This window comes from Oncorhynchus nerka, linkage group LG13, assembly GCF_034236695.1.
Source record: "Oncorhynchus nerka isolate Pitt River linkage group LG13, Oner_Uvic_2.0, whole genome shotgun sequence".
NCBI classification, from domain to species: Eukaryota; Metazoa; Chordata; class Actinopteri; order Salmoniformes; family Salmonidae; genus Oncorhynchus; species Oncorhynchus nerka.
In genome coordinates, this window is record NC_088408.1 from 64,876,819 (window position 1) to 64,897,374 (window position 20,556).

The 20,556-nt window shown below is 44.9% G+C and overlaps 1 protein-coding gene across 2 annotated transcripts; it reads right to left on the reverse strand.

Annotated features, from left to right (window-relative positions):
* On the reverse strand, positions 1 to 1,803 carry im:7150988 (Golgi-associated plant pathogenesis-related protein 1). Of its 2 annotated transcripts, none has more exons than XM_029677717.1 (6): positions 1,727 to 1,803; positions 1,498 to 1,526; positions 1,083 to 1,292; positions 827 to 904; positions 502 to 651; positions 1 to 276 (listed from the first exon to the last, which is right to left on the reverse strand). In XM_029677717.1, the coding sequence occupies exons 2-6, from the start codon at positions 1,502 to 1,504 to the stop codon at positions 197 to 199; spliced, it is 525 nt and encodes a 174-aa protein (XP_029533577.1). In that variant the 5' UTR covers positions 1,505 to 1,526; positions 1,727 to 1,803; the 3' UTR covers positions 1 to 196. The 2 variants fall into 2 exon arrangements, with proteins under 2 accessions (XP_029533577.1, XP_029533578.1); XM_029677718.1 differs by having other exon boundaries at positions 1 to 302.
* Positions 1,804 to 20,556: the final 18,753 nt, after the last annotated feature.

A 20,556-nucleotide genomic window follows, 5' to 3' on the forward strand; every position in this document is an offset into this window, starting at 1 on the left:
TCTTGTAAAGTAAAAGCAAAACTTTATTTGTCATTTAAAGTACACAAAACCGTACGTCTTTCTTACAGTGAAGGTGATTGGGGATGGTTTGTGTCGATTGGTACGCCTGTTACGGAGTGAAGCAGCTGCAGACCAATATGACCAACGATGAGGGTCTGTCGACATGCAGACAGGAGAAGTCTGATCACTATGGCTCCTATAGCACAGTGCATGTTGCCTCGGAGCGAGGTGGTTGGCTTGAGGTGTCTGAACCAGAGGTGTTCTTCTCGCCGCCACCTAACAATGCACAGCCTTTTATTACACTGGAAAGAGACAACGGAGCATAGTGAAGCATGAGCCTGCTGACATGAGGGGTTAGTAAACTGGGGTAACATGCAAGAGCAGCATGTACTGTATACCAACACTGTACCCCATGACACTACAGTTACTGTAACAGAACATGACTGGCTTAGTTATCAATTCAGGTGTAGATCATTGATTTTTGAATAGACAATCAGTTACCTTCAGGGAGGACGTTATCTATAAAGTATCCCTCCATGTTCATGTTTCCTGCTGGGTTGTACTGGCCTACCACAAAGACAGTCTCGCCATTAACCCCCAGGCCCACCCCCACCTCAGTACTCTCCTTCCACACCACCTGGGTGAAATGGCCTATTGGAGAAATGCCACAATACATAAGGTTACGATTAAAGCGGCATCTCTGGGTCTTGGCTTGGTTATATCCAATATGGTTGAAAGCTTTCTGTTTAAGTTCGACATAATTTGCGTTCTGAACACCTGATCTCAAACCACACATTTTCCAGAAAGATGTGTAATAACAGTGTACTAGTGTTTGAGGTGAATCCAGGTTCGCTGAAGTTGTAGTCTTTGATCTCGCTGTACCAGTTGTCGACAGCCTCCTTCCCTAAAACATGCAGTCAGGTACAAATGTAAGGACCCCTCCTACTTGACATGGCAAATACACACTGTAATCTGAATGAGTATTAGCACATCTACGGCGAGAGTACTAGTATCAAAGACCCATGAGCCGTCAAATTCTAAAACCCAACTTGACAGTGTCAAAGTGAAATATTGTAACCCACCTGTTAGAGTATTGGGGGCAGAGTTCCATGTGTAGTAGAGGTTCTCTCCATTGTTCGTGTTGCTGTGCTGCATGGTATTGATTGCTACCAAGTGGTCAGCCCATTCCTGAGCAGAGTTGCACAGGTCTCTGCTCAGGGTCAGTTCGGGGGTGCCATGCTTTCTCCTGTATGCATTGTGGGTATCCAGAAACTCCTGCTCAAAGCTCGCACCTAATAAAATATGCCAATTTAGATGCCACTTTTTCTATTTTTTAAGGATAGTTAGCTAAATACAGGGACATATTTTGAATTCATATATTTATGTTTATTTATTCAGCAATATTTTTGAGTTATTTTGTCAGAATTTTGGAATTACACAGTCACCATAGACATCTTTCTTGAATATAGACCAGAGTAGAACGAGGCAAATACTGACCTGCCATATAGCTTTTTATGTGTTAAGAGCTGCAAGACAAAAGTAGATATGGTAAGACTCATTCAGCTGAAGAACACCAACAAATAAAGAGTAATAATGTTTTAATTCTGTGTATAATTCCATTATCAACCTAATTGAATGAATTCCATTATTGGATGTTGACTGTAAGAGGGTTGCTCATAGTAATAATACATGCATTATTCTCTAACTGTATTATCCAAACACTCACCTGTATATTATGCAGCGGTTGTGGTCTGTCTTCTTTACCTCCGTGTCTCTATATGTTGAGACCGAGAAAGCACTTATATAGTTCAGCTGGATCATCTAAAACTGTATGTAGGAGACACCCTCTCTCCTCCCTGTAATTATCTGAAGCATTTTGCATTTTGGTGACATCCAGGGAGGGACCTGCTCTTCCACTATGTTGCTGCTCTTCCACTATGTCCACTATGATGCTGAGAGACCAGAGACATGGCTGTTGATTTCACTGCTGAAACACAATAGTGAGACAATAATAAGATGTTCTGAGAAGGTTAATGATGCTTAGTGAATGTCCTTGATTCTGCCCCTCCTAATTATTTATATTATTATTATTATTATTATTATTCTAATCCATATTATTATTATATGATTTATATTATACTTGATGAAAGACAAGACAAAGACATTGTCTTTGATCAAACCAATAACCAGATCCTGATGGAATCATGCCTTGTGCTCTTTATTTCTTCGAAACCCTACATAACAAACAGATTAAGAGGCTATTTTACCATTGTTCAATCTAGGTACCACACTGGTTGATTAACAACGGGGTGGGTCTAATCCTGAATGCTGATTGGTTAAAATCACATTCCAACCAGTGTCTATTCCACAAGTTACCACCGGCTAAATCAATGATGTTAAAATGCCTATTTACTCTGTTCCATCTGACTGCGCAATCAACTGTCTCAGCCCAGCCAGGCAATTTATAAACTTGATCTCCACTATAAAAAGCATCTCGACATTATCTCACATTTTGTTTAGACTAACATTTAGTTTTCAACGGTGGAGTTTTGTATAAACCCTGCTCTCTGTCTTTCCGACATTTGCAACATTGTTTCAATATTCAAATCCGATCTCCAGCAATCTCATAATAATGAACGTGTTGGGAGTCGGAACGAGACAGCGTTTCTCAGACAGTCGAAATCATGAATCAGCTATACAGGTGAAGTCGGAAGTTTACATACAAATAGGTTGGAGTCATAAAACTTGTTTTTCAACCACTCCACAAATGTCTTGTTAACAAACTATAGTTTTGGCAAGTCGATTAGGAAGTAATTTTTCCAACAATTGTTTACAGACAGATTATTTCACTTATATTTCACTGTATCACAATTCCAGTGGGTCAGAAGTTTAGATGCACTAAGTTGACTGTGCCTTTAAACAGCTTGGAAAATTCCAGAAAATGATGTCATGGCTTTAGAAGCTTCTGATATGCCAATTGACATCATTTGAGTCAATTGGAGGTGGACCTGTGGATGTATTTCAAGGGCTACATTCAAACTCAGTGCCTCTTTGCTTGACATCATGGGAATATCAAAAGAAATCAGCCAAGACCTGAGAAAACAAATTGTAGACCTCCACAAGTCTGGTTCATCCTTGGGAGCAATTTCCAAACGCCTGAAGGTACCACGTTCATCTGTACAAACAATAGTACGCAAGTATAAACACAATGGAATCCCGCAGCCGTCATAGCGCTCAGGAAGGAGAAGCGTTCTGTCTCCTAGAGTGCAAATCAATCACCGAACAACAGCAAAGGACCTTGTGAAGATGCTGGAGGAAACAGGTACAAAAGTATGTATATCCACAGTAAAACAAGTCCTATATCGACATATCCTGAAAGGCCGCCCAGCAAAGAAGAAGCCACTGCTCCAAAACCGCCACAAAAAAATAATATGGTTTGCAACTGTACATGAAGACAAATATCGTACTTTTCTCTGGTGAAACAAAAATAGAACTGTTTGGCCATAATGACTATCGTTATGTTTGGGAGGAAAATGGGGGAGGTTTGCAAGCCGAAGAACACCAACCCAACCATGAAGCACAGGAGTGGCAGCATCATGTTGTGGCGGTGCTTTGCTGCAGGAGGGACTGGTGCATGTCACAAAATAGATGGCATCATGAGGAGGTAAATTCTGTGGATATTTTGAAGCAACATCTCAAGACATCAGTTAAAGTTTGGTCGCAAATGGGTCTTCCAAATGGACAGTGACACCAAGCATACTTCCAAAGCTGTTGCAAAATGGCTTAATGGCAACAAAGTCAAGGTATTGGAGTGGCCATCACAAAGACCTGACCTCAATCCTATTGAAAATTTGTGGGCAGAACTGAAAAAGCGTGTGCGAGCAAGGAGGCCTACAAACCTGACTCAGTTACACCAGCTCTGTTTAGAGGAATGGGCCAAAATTCACCCAATTTATTGTGGGAAGCTTGTGGAAGGCTACCCGAAATGTTTGACCCAAGTTAAACAATTTGAAGGCAATGCTACCAAATACTTATTGAGTGTATGTAAACTTCTGACCCACTGGGAATGTGATGAAAGAAATAAAAGCTGAAATAAATCACTCTCTCTACTATTTTTCTGACACTTCACATTCTTAAAATAAAGTGGTGATCCTAACTGACCTAAAACAGGGAATATTTACTTGGATTAAATGTCAGGAATTGTGAAAAACTGATTTGAAATGTATTTGGCTAATTTGTATGTCAACTTCCGACTTCAACTATATATGCAAAGAAATGTCAATTGAAAAAAGGTCAAATGAAACGATGTGCAGCTAGTTTGTAGTTTTGTGCTGGTGGCTAGCTCCTCTGAACAACAGTGTCCTGACGAGAGAGCACATATTCTATGGATGTTTTCAAATTAATGTCACTAGAAAACAGCTTAAACATATGCAAATGCAACTACTTTGTTGTTATTCTGGCTGCACTGGCTGCACTTGACCGTAAGTTAGCTGTAGTTTGCTAGAAAGCAACGAATAAGAACTTTGGAATGGAACATTTAGAACGAACAACTGGGTCGCGTCCATAGCTACAGAACAAAAAGAATGAACAACTGGGTCACGTCTCTGGCAACCGAACCAATAGAACGAAAAACTAGCCATCTTGGGTAGCAATCCAAGATTTGTTGTGGGACAATATCTTCTGGAAGGATGAAATGGTATGAATAAATTAATAAAAACAATGCCTAATATATCCTAATAATCTCAGCAAAAAAAGAAACCTTTTTCAGGACCCTGTCTTTCAAAGATAATTCATAAAAGTCCAAATAACTTCACAGATCTTCATTGTAAAAGGTTTAAACACTGTTTCCTATGCTTGCTCAATGAACCATGAACAATTAATGAACATGCACCTGTGGAACGGTCATTAAGACACTAACAGCTTACAGAAGGTAGGCAATTAAGGTCATAGTTATGAAAACGTAGGACACTAAAGAGGCCTTTCTACTGACTCTGAAAAACACCAAAAGAAAGATGCCCAGGGTCCCTGCTTATCTGCGTGAATGTGCCTTAGGCATGCTGCAAGGAGGCATGAGGACTGCAGACGTGGCCAGGGCAATAAATTGCAATGTCCGTACTGCGAGAAGCCTAAGACAGCGCTACAGGGAGTCAGGACAGACAGCTGATCATCCTCGTAGTGGCAGACCACATGTAACAACACCTGCACAGGATCGGTACATCCAAACATCAAACCTGCGGGACAAGTACAGGATGGCAACAACTGCTCGAGTTACACCAGGAACGCACAATCCCTCCATCAGTGCTCAGACTGTCCGCAATACGCTGAGAGAGGCTGGACTGAGGGCTTGTAGGCCTGTTGTAAGGCAGGTCCTCACCAGACATCACCGGGAACAACGTCACCTATAGGCACAAACCCAACCGTCGCTGGACCAGTCAGGACTGGCAAAAAGTGCTCTTTGCTGATGAGTCGCGGTTTTGTCTCATCAGGGGTGATGGTTGGATTCGCGTTTATCGTCGAAGGAATGAGCGTTACACCGAGGCCTGTACTCTGGAGCGGGATCGATTTGAAGGTGGAGGGTCAGTCATGGTCTGGGGCGGTGTGTCACAGCATCATCGGACTGAGCTTGTTGTCTTTGCAGACAGTCTCAACACTGTGCGTTACAGGGAAGACATCCTCCTCCCTCATGTGGTGCCCTTCCTTCAGGCTCATCCTGACATGACCCTCCAGCATGACAATGCCAACAGCCATGCTGCTTTCTGTTAGTCACATGTCTGTGGAACTTGTTCAGTTTATGTCTCAGTTGTTGAATCTTGTCATGTTCGTACAGTTATTTACACATGTTAAGTTTGCTGAAAATAAACGCAGTTGACAGTGAGAGGATGATTCTTTTTTTGCTGGGTTTATATCTGATAAACACGGGCTTCTCTGGCATTATCACTTAATTATACATACCAACACATTTGCCAATTGGAATGATGGTAAACGTTTCTAACCCTGTTCATTCCATTCCATCATCCTACCATGTTTGTGTTCAGTTGAATGAGCTTAATGTGCTTGAATCAAATGCAGACAAACAGAGCACTCCAATAGCACACGTCTCATTCGATGGCTGGTGAAAGTCCTGTGTAAGGTCATAATGTTTGGTTCAGTTACCACATATTTGCTTGCCTCCCGACACATGTCTCATGATGACAGTATTCAAAGCAGCTGATTACATTTCCATGGTTTATCCATGAAAGACAGGTCAGTTATATAACATAAGCTAAAGTGGGGTTATCCGAGGATGTCCACGTTTACATGGCCCTATAGACTGATTTGCATAAAGTAGGCTGATCGTTGTGCCCTGTCGTGGGATGTTTTTTAATTGTCATCCTATCTACTAGTCTGGTTTAATCATGAGACATACCTAGTGGGACAAAGGGTTTGAACCTACAATTACAAAGGAACCTTTTCTGAATGGAAATGATTTAGGCCTCTAAGTAGGTCTGTCAGTTTTTGTACTCCAGGCAAGTAACATCAAGTAAGTATCATTATACTGCACCTTAACTTAAATTATATGAATCAAACTGTACCTGCCCAAAGCCTAGTATGCCCTCAGGCATGCAAGTAAACAGGCACAAGCATGCATACATGCGCGCCACATACAGTGGTGTCCGATAATATCGTCATCCTTGATAAACATGAGCGATACTGACTGTTTAACATAAATGATACAAATATTTAGCTGTATTGTATGCTCAAAAATATGTTTTATTTAACTAGGCATCAGTTAAGAACACATGTTTATTTACAATGACAGCCTTGGAACAGTGGGTTACTTGCTTGTTCAGGGGAAGAATCACAGACTTTTACCTTATCAGCTCAGGATTTGATCTAGCAACCTTTTGGTTACTGGCCCAACACTCTAACCACTAGGCTACCTGCCACCCTGAAATATAACTATAATTCTGTACTAATACAATTGCTCAGAGGAAGAGATTTTGTTGAACAAGTAATATTTATTTTCGCAAAAAGGTAGGGTTCAAAATGATTGACACCCCTAAAGATTCTTGTAATTAAAGTAGTCAAAAGTTTAGTATTTGGGCCCATATTCCTTGCACACAATGACTACATCAAGCTTGTAACTCTACAAACTTGTTGGATGCATTTGCAGGTCGTTTTGGTTGTGTTTCAGATTATTTTGTGCCCAGTAGAAATTCATGGTAAATAATGTATTATGTCATTTGGGAGTCAGTTTTATTATAAATAAGAATAGATTATGTTTCTAAACACTTCTACATTCATGTGGATGCTACCATGATTACAGATAATACTGAATGAATCGTGAACAATGATGAATGAGAATGTTACAGAGGGTCAAAGATCATATCCCCAAGACATGTTAACCTCTCACTACTACTGTACCAATAACAGGGGAGGTAGGCATATCTTGGGGTTATGATCTTTGACCCTCTGTAACTTTCTTACTCATTGTTATTCACGATTCATTCAGGATGATCCATAATCATGGTAGTATTCACATTAATGTAGATGTGCCCTGACCTTAGAGATCCTTATTATTCTCTATGTTTGGTTAGGTCAGGGTGTGACTCGGGTGGGCAAGACTATGTTTTCTATTTCTTTGTTTTTTTGCCGTGTGTGTGTGTATGTGTGTGTGTGGTTCCCAATCAGAGGCAGCTGTCTATCGTTGTCTCTGATTGGGGATCATATATAAGTTGTCATTTTCCTTTTGGGTTTTGTGGGATCTTGTTTTCTGTTTAGTGTCTGTGCCTGACAGAACTGTTCGCCTTCGCTTTTGTTATTTTCTTTGAGTGTTTTTTGAATGTATTGAAAGCATGAACACTTTCCACGGTGCGTCTCGGTCCACTCTTCATTCAACAAATGAGAGCCGTTACACATAATCTATTCTTATTTATAATACAAGTATTTGACTATGACTTGCACAATGTGTATCCAATGGCAGGTTGTATAAGCATGTTGAGACATATGTCAGTCTTACAGTTTCATTGTCCTTATACAGTACATATGTTGGATAAATCATCAGAAATATGGGGTATTGTAAAGCAGTTGGCTACTGTAAAAACGTAGCACGGTGTTGTATGCCATTTCTGTCCCATGCAACATTGTGCAAGATCACCTCTGCTATCGCCTGTCTCTCTGCTTGAAATTAATCAGCTTGCAGTGTATTAATGAAATTCAGATAATGAGTGAAATATACTGCTAAATACAACCCAGGTATTTCAGCAGTGCATTGTATACTACACTATAATTCCAAATAGATAGATTGAATATTTATCCAAATTAAAAGAGTGATTTGTGACTTTGTGAATTTGTTTGTTGTACGCAGTCAATTGGTTGATATTTACTTTAAACCGCAATTATTACTCATCTTTCTAAAGGGTGTCAATCATTTCGGACCCTACTGTACACACATACACACGCACGCATGCACGCATTCACACACCACATACACACAAGACAAGCAGAAAAGGGATGCTTATTTTTCTTTTCTGCTTTGAATACAGAGTAATGATTGTCGTGGTAATTTCCGGTATTACTAAATGATGAGAGTTACAAACCACACACCAGTCAGAGTTATACTTAAACTTCATCTTTTAATAATATGAGCTTCACCATAGCCCTGTGAATCTCAGATCAATTCCGTTTCTATAAATGAATTCTTTGAGAGTCCTTACAAAATAATACTTAGTATCTTTTATAGCCAAGATACACCTCTCTCAACTCACATTACGAACCACAGATCTTAGGAACTTCACAAAGGGCCTTTTACTTGAGAGAGGAGTATCCCATAGCCAGATAGCATTAGCTATAAATTATTGTTCAGTTTGGTCTCTTAGACGAGGTTCTACTTCTCGTTCTTGGTACTTCATAGTACCAAAACATTACCTCATCCAATGGCATATATCAATTGTCAATTCTAGATACTTCAATCTCAAATACACCTCCTCCTGGGCAAGCTCACGGAGGGGAGTGAGCCTCTAGGTCATATACTAGGTCAAGATTCATGCAACATCAGAGGAGTAATAAAATGGTTCCAGACACTGCCATACTCCTCCCCCCAATGGGAAAAGGAGGGAGTGACTGGAGTACAGACATGGTGGAGCCCTTCACATAGTTTGGGAAGAGTTACAGACACATTCAAATATGAAGAAAATCCTGACCTCTCTGGGCCCCAAATGACTATCTCACATAAGCATATTATGAAAGTAAATAAAACATCTTATTTTGTCACGTTCTGACCTTAGTTCTTTTGTTTTGTCTTTGTTTTAGTATGGTTAGGGGGTGAGTTGGGTGGGTTCTCTATGTTAGTTTTTCTATGATTAGCTATTTCTGTGTTTGCCTGGTATGGTTCTCAATCAGAGGCAGCTGTCAATCGTTGTCCCTGATTGAGAACCATATTTAGGGAGCCTGTTTTCTATTGTGTTTCGTGGGTGATTTTTTTCTGTTGTGTGTCTGCACCAGCCAGAAATGCTTTCGGTCGTTTCTCTTTGTTATTTTTGTTATTTCTGTGTTCATTCTAATAAATATGTACACATACCACGTTGCACCTTGGTCCTCTCCTTCATACGACGACCATTACAGAATCACCCACCACCAAAGGACCAAGCAGCGTGGTAACGGGCAGCAGCAGCAGGAGCAGCACTATAAGGAGGAATGGACCTGGGAGGACATTCTGGACCGCAAGGGTTGCTACACATGGGAGGAGAATCTGGCTGGAAGGGATCGCCTCCCATGGGAACAGGTGGAGGCAGCCAGGAGAGTGGAGGCAGCAGGTAATGGGAGCCAGCGCTTTGAGGGAACACGGCTGGCAAGGAAGCCCAAGAGGCAGCCCCAAAAATGTGTTGTGGGGGGAGCACACGGGGAGTGTGGCTAAGTCAAGTAGGAGACCTGAGCCAACTCCCCGTGCTTCCCGTGGAGAGAGGTGGACCGGGCAGGCACCGTGTTATGCTGTGAGGCGCACGGTGTCCCCGGTGCGCAGGCATAGCCCGGTGCGGTACATAGCAGCGCCTCATATCGGCCGGGCTAGAGTGGGCATCGAGCCATACGCATGGTGTCCCCGGTTCGCCAGCACAGCCCAGTGCGGGCTATTCCACCTCGTCGCACTGGCCTGGCTACGGGGAGCATTCAGCCAGGTAGGGTTGGACAGGCTTGGTGCTCGAGAGCTCCAGTGCGCCTTCACGGTCCGGTCTATCCGGTGCCACCTCCACACACCAGCCCTCTGGTGGCAGCCCCCCGCACCAGGCTGTCTCTCCGTCTCCTTCCTACAGGTGCTCCCGCCTGTCCAGCGCTGCCAGAGTCTCCCTCCAGTCCGGATCTGCCAGAGTCTCCCTCCAGTCCGGATCTGCCAGAGTCTCCCGTCTGTCCGGAGCTGCCAGAGTCTCCCGTCTGTCCGGAGCTGCCAGAGTCTCCCGTCTGTCCTGAGCTGCCAGAGTCTCCCGTCTGTCCGGAACTGCCAGAGTCTCCCGTCTGTCCGGAGCTGCCAGAGTCTCCCGTCTGTCCAGAGCTGCCAGAGTCGCCCGTCTGTCCTGAGCTGCCAGAGTCGCCCATCTGTCCTGAGCTGCAAGAGCCGCCCGTCTGTCCTGAGCTGCAAGAGCCGCCCATTTGTCCTGAGCCGCCAGAGCCGTCCGTCAGTCAGGTGCTGCCGGACGGATGGGACTAATTCTGATTCAGCTACGACATGATACAGGAGGAACTGAGACCATTTCGCACATTCCTCACCCACTCTCCATATAGCATGAAAGCCCAGGAAGCTTTCCATGATCAACTCCTTGTTTCCCTCATCACTGGTACATTGACCAAGGATAATTATTCATATTTAGGCATGGTGATGCTACTGTAACACTTCAGACAGGTATGAGTTAAAGAGATAAAAGACAGCGTTAGAAGGCACCATTATTGAAATGAAGAAGTACTCAAAAGCCTGAAATTAGGTAGGAATCAACATGGTAGGGATAAAAACACAGCAAACTGAGGACTTACAGTAGAAGGCACAGTATGCCGGTACAGTATGTGAAGGTGTATTGTTTGGGTGTGGTGTTTTTGTGTTTGGAAAAGTGTGGAGTTAAAAAAAGGGAAATGGTTGCAAATGCCAGAGCCCATGTGTGTCTGCGAGCAAGAGTTGTGACAGAGAGAGCTTTCAATTTTGTGCACATATGGGATAAACATTTTAAAATAAATGATAAATATAGCTGATTTATTTATTGTCCTGTCATGATGGAATAGTCCCCAGCCCTATACCCTAGACACCCACCTGAGTGATCCATACACTAAGGAGAAGTCCATATCTGTTTTATAGGCCTACTGCAAGTAGCCTATACGCAGCCAAAACAGACAGATAAATGCGGTCAGAGACCCACTAAAACAAATCAAATCAAATGTTATTAGTCACATGCGCCGAATACAACAAGTGTAGTAGACCTTACAGTGAAGCGCTTACATACGAGCCCCTAACCGACAGTGAGGTTTCAGAAAACATGGATAAGAATAAGTGATAAATGTAACATGTAATTGAAGAGCAGCTGTAAAAAAATAACAATATATAGAGGGGGGTGCCACAGAGTCAATGTGCGGGGGCACCGGTTAGTTGAGATAGTATGTACATGTAGGTAGAGTTTATTGTATTGACTATGCATAGATGACAACAGAGAGTGGCAGTGGTGTGGAGGGAGGGAGGGGGTCGGGCAATGCGAGTAGTCAGGGTAGCCATTTGACTCGATGTTCAGGACTCTTATGGCTTGGGGGTAGAAGCTGTTTAGAAGCCTCTTGGACCGAGACTTGACGCTCCGGTACTGCTTGCCGTGTGGTAGCAGAGAGAACACTCTATGACTAGGGTGGCTCGAGTCATAGACAATTTTTAGGGCCTTCCTCTGACACCGTCTGGTGTAGAGGTCCTGGATGGCAGGAAGCTTGGCCCCAGTGATATACTGGGCCATTCGCATTACATTTACATTTACATTTAAGTCATTTAGCAGACGCTCTTATCCAGAGCGACTTACAAATTGGTGCATTCACCTTATGACCTCCAGTGGAACAGTAGTGCATCTAAATCTTTTCAGGGGGAGGGGGGGTGAGAGGGATTACTTTATCCTATCCTAGGTATTCCTTAAAGAGGTGGGGTTTCAGGTGTCTCCGGAAGGTGGTGATTGACTCCGCTGTCCTGGCGTCGTGAGGGAGTTTGTTCCACCATTGGGGGGCCAGAGCAGCGAACAGTTTTGACTGGGCTGAGCGGGAACTGTACTTCCTCAGTGGTAGGGAGGCGAGCAGGCCAGAGGTGGATGAACGCAGTGCCCTTGTTTGGGTGTAGGGCCTGATCAGAGCCTGGAGGTACTGAGGTGCCGTTCCCCTCACAGCTCCGTAGGCAAGCACCATGGTCTTGTAGCGGATGCGAGCTTCAACTGGAAGCCAGTGGAGGGAGCGGAGGAGCGGGGTGACGTGAGAGAACTTGGGAAGGTTGAACACCAGACGGGCTGCGGCGTTCTGGATGAGTTGTAGGGGTTTAATGGCACAGGCAGGGAGCCCAGCCAACAGCGAGTTGCAGTAATCCAGACGGGAGATGACAAGTGCCTGGATTAGGACCTGCGCCGCTTCCTGTGTGAGGCAGGGTCGTACTCTGCGGATGTTGTAGAGCATGAACCTACAGGAACGGGCCACCGCCTTGATGTTAGTTGAGAACGACAGGGTGTTGTCCAGGATCACGCCAAGGTTCTTAGCGCTCTGGGAGGAGGACACAATGGAGTTGTCAACCGTGATGGCGAGATCATGGAACGGGCAGTCCTTCCCCGGGAGGAAGAGCAGCTCCGTCTTGCCGAGGTTCAGCTTGAGGTGGTGATCCGTCATCCACACGGATATGTCTGCCAGACATGCAGAGATGCGATTCGCCACCTGGTCATCAGAAGGGGGAAAGGAGAAGATTAATTGTGTGTCGTCTGCATAGCAATGATAGGAGAGACCATGTGAGGTTATGACAGAGCCAAGTGACTTGGTGTATAGCGAGAATAGGAGAGGGCCTAGAACAGAGCCCTGGGGACACCAGTGGTGAGAGCACGTGGTGTGGAGACGGATTCTCGCCACGCCACCTGGTAGGAGCGACCTGTCAGGTAGGACGCAATCAAGCGTGGGCCGCGCCGGAGATGCCCAACTCGGAGAGGGTGGAGAGGAGGATCTGATGGTTCACAGTATCGAAGGCAGCCGATAGGTCTAGAAGGATGAGAGCAGAGGAGAGAGAGTTAGCTTTAGCAGTGCGGAGCGCCTCCGTGATACAGAGAAGAGCAGTCTCAGTTGAATGACTAGTCTTGAAACCTGACTGATTTGGATCAAGAAGGTCATTCTGAGAGAGATAGCGGGAGAGCTGGCCAAGGACGGCACGTTCAAGAGTTTTGGAGAGAAAAGAAAGAAGGGATACTGGTCTGTAGTTGTTGACATCGGAGGGATCGAGTGTAGGTTTTTTCAGAAGGGGTGCAACTCTCGCTCTCTTGAAGACGGAAGGGACGTAGCCAGCGGTCAGGGATGAGTTGATGAGCGAGGTGAGGTAAGGGAGGAGGTCTCCGGAAATGGTCTGGAGAAGAGAGGAGGGGATAGGGTCAAGCGGGCAGGTTGTAGGGCGGCCGGCCGTCACAAGACGCGAGATTTCATCTGGAGAGAGAGGGGAGAAAGAGGTCAGAGCACAGGGTAGGGCAGTGTGAGCAGAACCAGCGGTGTCGTTTGACTTAGCAAACGAGGATCGGATGTCGTCGACCTTCTTTTCAAAATGGTTGACGAAGTCATCTGCAGAGAGGGAGGAGGGGGAGGGGGAGGAGGATTCAGGAGGGAGGAGAAGGTTGCAAAGAGCTTCCTAGGGTTAGAGGCAGATGCTTGGAATTTAGAGTGGTAGAAAGTGGCTTTAGCAGCAGAGAGAGAAGAGGAAAATGTAGAGAGGAGGGAGTGAAAGGATGTCAGGTCCGCAGGGAGGCGAGTTTTCCTCCATTTCCGCTCGGCTGCCCGGAGCCCTGTTCTGTGAGCTCGCAATGAGTCGTCGAGCCACGGAGCGGGAGGGGAGGACCGAGCCGGCCTGGAGGATAGGGGACATAGAGAGTCAAAGGATGCAGAAAGGGAGGAGAGGAGGGTTGAGGAGGCAGAATCAGGAGATAGGTTGGAGAAGGTTTGAGCAGAGGGAAGAGATGATAGGATGGAAGAGGAGAGAGTAGCGGGGGAGAGAGAGCGAAGGTTGGGACGGCGCGATACCATCCGAGTAGGGGCAGTGTGGGAAGTGTTGGATGAGAGCGAGAGGGAAAAGGATACAAGGTAGTGGTCGGAGACTTGGAGGGGAGTTGCAACGAGGTTAGTGGAAGAACAGCATCTAGTAAAGATGAGGTCGAGCGTATTTCCTGCCTTGTGAGTAGGGGGGAAGGTGAGAGGGTGAGGTCAAAAGAGGAGAGGAGTGGAAAGAAGGAGGCAGAGAGGAATGAGTCAAAGGTAGGCGTGGGGAGGTTAAAGTCGCCCAGAACTGTGAGAGGTGAGCCGTCCTCAGGAAAGGAGCTTATCAAGGCATCAAGCTCATTGATGAACTCTCCGAGGGAACCTGGAGGGCGATAAATGATAAGGATGTTAAGCTTGAAAGGGCTGGTAACTGTGACAGCATGGAATTCAAAGGAGGCGATAGACAGATGGGTAAGGGGAGAAAGAGAGAATGACCACTTGGGAGAGATGAGGATCCCGGTGCCACCACCCCGCTGACCAGAAGCTCTCGGGGTGTGCGAGAACACGTGGGCAGACGAAGAGAGAGCAGTAGGAGTAGCAGTGTTGTCTGTGGTGATCCATGTTTCCGTCAGTGCCAAGAAGTCGAGGGACTGGAGGGAGACATAGGCGGAGATGAACTCTGCCTTGTTGGCCGCAGATCGGCAGTTCCAGAGGCTACCGGAGACCTGGAACTCCACGTGGGTCGTGCGCGCTGGGACCACCAGATTAGGCTGGCCGCGGCCACGCGGTGTGGAGCGTTTGTATGGTCTGTGCAGAGAGGAGAGAACAGGGATAGACAGACACATAGTTGACAGGCTACACAAGAGGCTACGCTAATGCAAAGGAGATTGGAATGACAAGTGGACTACACGTCACGAGTGTTCAGAGAGTTAAGCTTAGGTAGCAAGAATCTTATTGACTAAAATGATTAAAATGATACAGTACTGCTGAAGTAGGCTAGTTGGCAGAGGCTGCGTTGTTGACTAAGTAGGCTAGTTGGCATTGGCTGCGTTGTTGACACTACACTAATCAAGTCGTTCCGTTGAGTGTAATAGTTTCTACTGTGCTGCTATTCGGGGCTAGCTGGCTAGCTAGCAGTGTTGATTACGTTACGTTGCGTTAAAAGAACGACAATAGCTGGCTAACTAACCTAGGAAATCGCTCTAGACTACACAATTATCTTTGATACAAAGACGGCTGTGTAGCTAGCTATGTAGCTAGCTACGATCAAACAAATCAAGCCGTTGTACTGTAATGAAATGAAATGAAAAATGTGATACTACCTGTGGAGCGAAGCGAAATGCGACCGGATTGTTGAGTGCAGAAGTTCTGTTCGGTAGACGTTGGCTAGCTGTTGGCTAGCTAGCAGAGTCTCCTATGTTAAGGACGACATAAAACTACACACTCTAAACTACACAATTATCTTGGGTACGAAGACAGCAAAGACAACTATGTAGCTAGCTAACACTACACTAATCAAGTCGTTCAGTTGAGTGTAATAGTTGTGCTGCTAATCGGTAGACGGTGGACTAGCTAACGGTGGACGTTAGCTAGCTGGCTAGCTGCAGGGCAGTGTAGACTGCATTACCCTCTGTAGTGCCTTGCGGTCGGAGGCCAAGCAGTTGCCATACCAGGCAGTGATGCAACCAGTCAGGATGCTCTCAATGGTGCAGCTGTAGAACCTTTTGAGGATCTGAGGACCCATGCCAACTCTTTTCAGTCTCCTAGGTTTTGTCATGCCCGCTTCATGACTGTCATGGTGTGCTTGGACCATGTTAGTTTGTTGGCGATGTGGACACCAAGGAACTTGAAGCTCTCAACACTGCCCCCTCAAGATTCTGAGCCTACCTGGCAGGGTAAGTCCAACAAAGCCAAATCCCCCGGATGGGTGAGCATAATATACAAGGAATTTCTCAAAGCTGCTAATGAGAACCTTGATGACCTTGCACCTAGCTGGTCGGAATTTCACTCAGGTAGTGACAGTGCTGGAAATACTAGCTGCAGTAATCTATGTGAAGTGGCTCACACTCGAACAATCAGAGAGGGGGAATTATTATTGTGGCCCTGGTGGCACAAAATAATCAAAAGTTCTGACTGCACAAAGGTGTTTGGGGAAATGTTTCAGGGGAAGAGGGTGTATCTGAGCTCCATCAGCTAGGACTTGACAACGGTTAATCAAATCTCTTCATTCTTGCTCAATTTTCATGCCTTCTCAAACAGCTACAACTGTATATGCATTCACATGGAACACCTGTTGAACATCTGAGCTTGTGGTTGTTTGTGGGGGAAGGGTGGGGAGTGTGTGTGTGTGTGTGTGTGTGTGTGTGTGTGTGTGTGTGTGTGTGTGTGCGTGCGTGCGTGCGTGCGTGCGTGCGTGCGTGCGTGCGTGTGTGTGTGTGTGTGTGTGTGTGTGTGTGTGTGAGCATCTATGCTATGGGGTAATGATGTTAGGGACAATACAGGATGAATCACAATAATTGCTTGTCAAAATAGTAATTGCTTACCAAAAATGTAATTGTTGTAATGCCAATCCTGGTTATAGGTAACAATCCTGGTTATAGGTAACAATCCTGGTTTGAGGTAACAATCCTGGTTAGAGGTATGTCCCTTCTGTCTTCAAGAGAGCGAGAGTTGCACCCCTTCTGAAAAAACCTACACTCGATCCCTCCGATGTCAACAACTACAGACCAGTATCCCTTCTTTCTTTTCTCTCCAAAACTCTTGAACGTGCCGTCCTTGGCCAGCTCTCCCGCTATCTCTCTCAGAATGACCTTCTTGATCCAAATCAGTCAGGTTTCAAGACTAGTCATTCAACTGAGACTGCTCTTCTCTGTATCACGGAGGCCCTCCGCACTGCTAAAGCTAACTCTCTCTCCTCTGCTCTCATCCTTCTAGACCTATCGGCTGCCTTCGATACTGTGAACCATCAGATCCTCCTCTCCACCCTCTCCGAGTTGGGCATCTCCGGCGCGGCCCATGCTTCGATTGCGTCCTACCTGACAGGTCGCTCCTACCAGGTGGCGTGGCGAGAATCTGTCTCCTCACCACGCGCTCTCACCACTGGCGTCCCCCAGGGCTCTGTTCTAGGCCCTCTCCTATTCTCGCTATACACCAAGTCACTTGGCTCTGTCATAACCTCACATGGTCTCTCCTATCATTGCTATGCAGACGACACACAATTAATCTTCTCCTTTCCCCTTCTGATGACCAGGTGGCGAATCGCATCTCTGCATGTCTGGCAGACATATCAGTGTGGATGACGGATCACCACCTCAAGCTGAACCTCGGCAAGACGGAGCTGCTCTTCCTCCCGGGAAGGACTGCCCATTCCATGATCTCGCCATCACGGTTGACAACTCCATTGTGTCCTCCTCCCAGAGCGCTAAGAACCTTGGCGTGATCCTGGACAACACCCTGTCGTTCTCAACTAACATCAAGGCGGTGGCCCGTTCTTGTAGGTTCATGCTCTACAACATCCGCAGAGTACGACCCTGCCTCACACAGGAAGCAGCGCAGGTCCTAATCCAGGCACTTGTCATCTCCCGTCTGGATTACTGCAACTCGCTGTTGGCTGGGCTCCTGCCTGTGCCATTAAACCCCTACAACTCATCCAGAACGCCGCAGCCCGTCTGGTGTTCAACCTTCCCAAGTTCTCTCACGTCACCCCGCTCCTCCGCTCTCTCCACTGGCTTCCAGTTGAAGCTCGCATCCGCTACAAGACCATGGTGCTTGCCTACGGAGCTGTGAGGGGAACGGCACCTCAGTACCTCCAGGCTCTGATCAGGCCCTACACCCATACAAGGGCACTGCGTTCATCCACCTCTGGCCTGCTCGCCTCCCTACCACTGAGGAAGTACAGTTCCCGCGCAGCCCAGTCAAAACTGTTCGCTGCTCTGGCCCCCAATGGTGGAACAAACTCCCTCACGACGCCAGGACAGCGGAGTCAATCACCACCTTCCGGAGACACCTGAAATCCCACCTCTTTCAGGAATACCTAGGATAGGATAAAGTAATCCTTCTCACCCCCCCCTTAAAAGATTTAGATGCACTATTGTAAAGTGGCTGTTCCACTGGATGTCTTAAGGTGAACGCACCAATTTGTAAGTCGCTCTGGATAAGAGCGTCTGCTAAATGACTTAAATGTAAATGTAAATGTAGGTAACAATCCCGGTTAGAGGTAACAATGCTGGTTATAGGTAACAATGCTGGTTATAGGTAACAATCCTGGTTTGAGGTAACAATCCTGGTTAGAGGTAACAATCCTGGTTAGAGGTAACAATGCTGGTTATAGGTAACAATCCTGGTTATAGGTAACAATCCTGGTTTGAGGTAACAATCCTGGTTATAGGTAACAATCCTTCATATGAACTGCCTACATTATTACACACATTATTCGTTAATTGTGGAAATGTAAATGTAAATGTAATGTAAATGAAATGAATTAAGCAATGCAAGCTTTTTTAATTTATACATTTTCAAATAACTTTATACAATGCAATCGAGGTGAGGGCGATGGAAAGGCTTTTGGCAGTTAATCTGCTTCTGTTCTGTGGGTGGCACTGTGTGCTCTTGTTAAAGTTATGGGCCCCAGCCTCAAAGGCCCTAGGATTCGGGTGGACAGGGGTGGTATGCCAGTCACTGGGACAACAATCCCACTTGGGATGGGGAGAAGTTTTAGCGGGTGGAATAGTGGAGAACAATTGGAGGTTTACTCAGTAGCAGTGTAAATACCATGGTATCGCTACATGGACACAATCATTATGGTAATTTTTAATGGTAAGTTTACCAACATATTATGATAAATAGAGTTGAAACTTCTATCTCAATATGGTAAATGGTTAAATAAGTTTAGCCAGTAATAATCGTAATGGCTTAGCAGATAATAAGAAAAGACTCATGGAATTTACCTGGCTAAAAGAGAAGGAAAATAATATCTATTGTTTACAGGAAACTCATTCAACAATTGGAGATGTGTGGAAAATGACTGGGGGTGGGGGGCAAAATATACTTCTCCCATGGACAAAGAAACTCAAATGGGGTGATGCTATTAATTAACATTAATTTGGATTAGAATATGCAAATTCTTCAAACAGATCCGATAGATAGATGGATTCTTTTAAATATGTTATTGGACCATAAACAGATTTGGCTCCTTAATCTCTATATGGCCCAGATAGTGATGATCCACTCTTATTTGAAAATATATATAATAATTTATCAAGCCTAAAAAGCAATACAAAACTATTATTATGTTGGGAGATTATTATATGGTTTTAAATACCTCAATGGACTGTAAAGGAAATTACACTGAAATTATCACCCTTTTGCACTTAAGGAAATCAAGAATATCATGGATATATTGGAACTCCTGACCTAGTGAGATACATGGTGGAGGCTCAATCAAGCTGGTCGTCTTGACTACTTCTTTATGTCATTATCGCTGGCACCAAAAGATTAAAAAGTGTTGATAGGGGACTGAATTCGGTCGGACCATCAAATAATTGCCATATACATTAGTCTTACAGAATTTCCACTAGGACAAGGATATTGGACATTTTATGAAAGACTATTGGATGACAACTTGTTTTTAACCAGGACAGAAGAATTTACAACAGACATTTTCCGACATAATATAGGTATAGCAAAAATCGAATCAAATAACATTTTATCGGTCACTGTAACGGTCGAGGAAGAAGGTGAGGACCAAAGCGCAGCGTGGTACTTGTTCGTGTTATTTATTTAAACTGAACACTATCAAACAAAGAAACAAAAAGCACAACCGAAACAGCTCCGTCAGGTGCAAAACACACTAAACAGAAAATAATCACCCACAACTCAAGGGTAAAAACAGGCTGCCTAAGTATGGTTCTCAATCAGGGACAACGATTGACAGCTGCCTCTGATTGAGAACCATACCAGGCCAAACACAGAAATACCAAATCATAGAAAAAAGAACATAGACTGCCCACCCAACTCACGCCCTGACCATACTAAAACAAAGACATCAGAAAGGAACTAAGGCCAGAATGTGACAGTCACTATTTTATTGGTCACATACACATGTTTAGCAGATGTTATTGTGGGTGTAGTGAAATCCCCTTATTTTATGGGACACTTTTTAATGTGCCTTTAGAGGCCATGCAATTCAATACTCATCTTTAAAACAAAAGAAATGAAGGTCAAATAATTCATATTAACAAAGAAATAGAGGGACAAACAGTACAGATAGATAGCAATAAAAACTGTACCATAGAGGCACAGAATACGTTAGAGGAAAAATAAAACTTATTCAAGAAAGATCAAGTGTAATATATTATAAAA

Excerpts from the sequence above, each read along its gene's own strand:
- im:7150988 (XM_029677717.1), bottom strand. Across the intron at positions 905-1,082 it reads TGCCCCCAATACTCTAACAG|GGAAGGAGGCTGTCGACAAC; the intron begins GTGGGTTACAAT and ends TGCATGTTTTAG. Across the intron at positions 652-826 it reads TGGATTCACCTCAAACACTA|GCCATTTCACCCAGGTGGTG; the intron begins GTACACTGTTAT and ends TTTCTCCAATAG.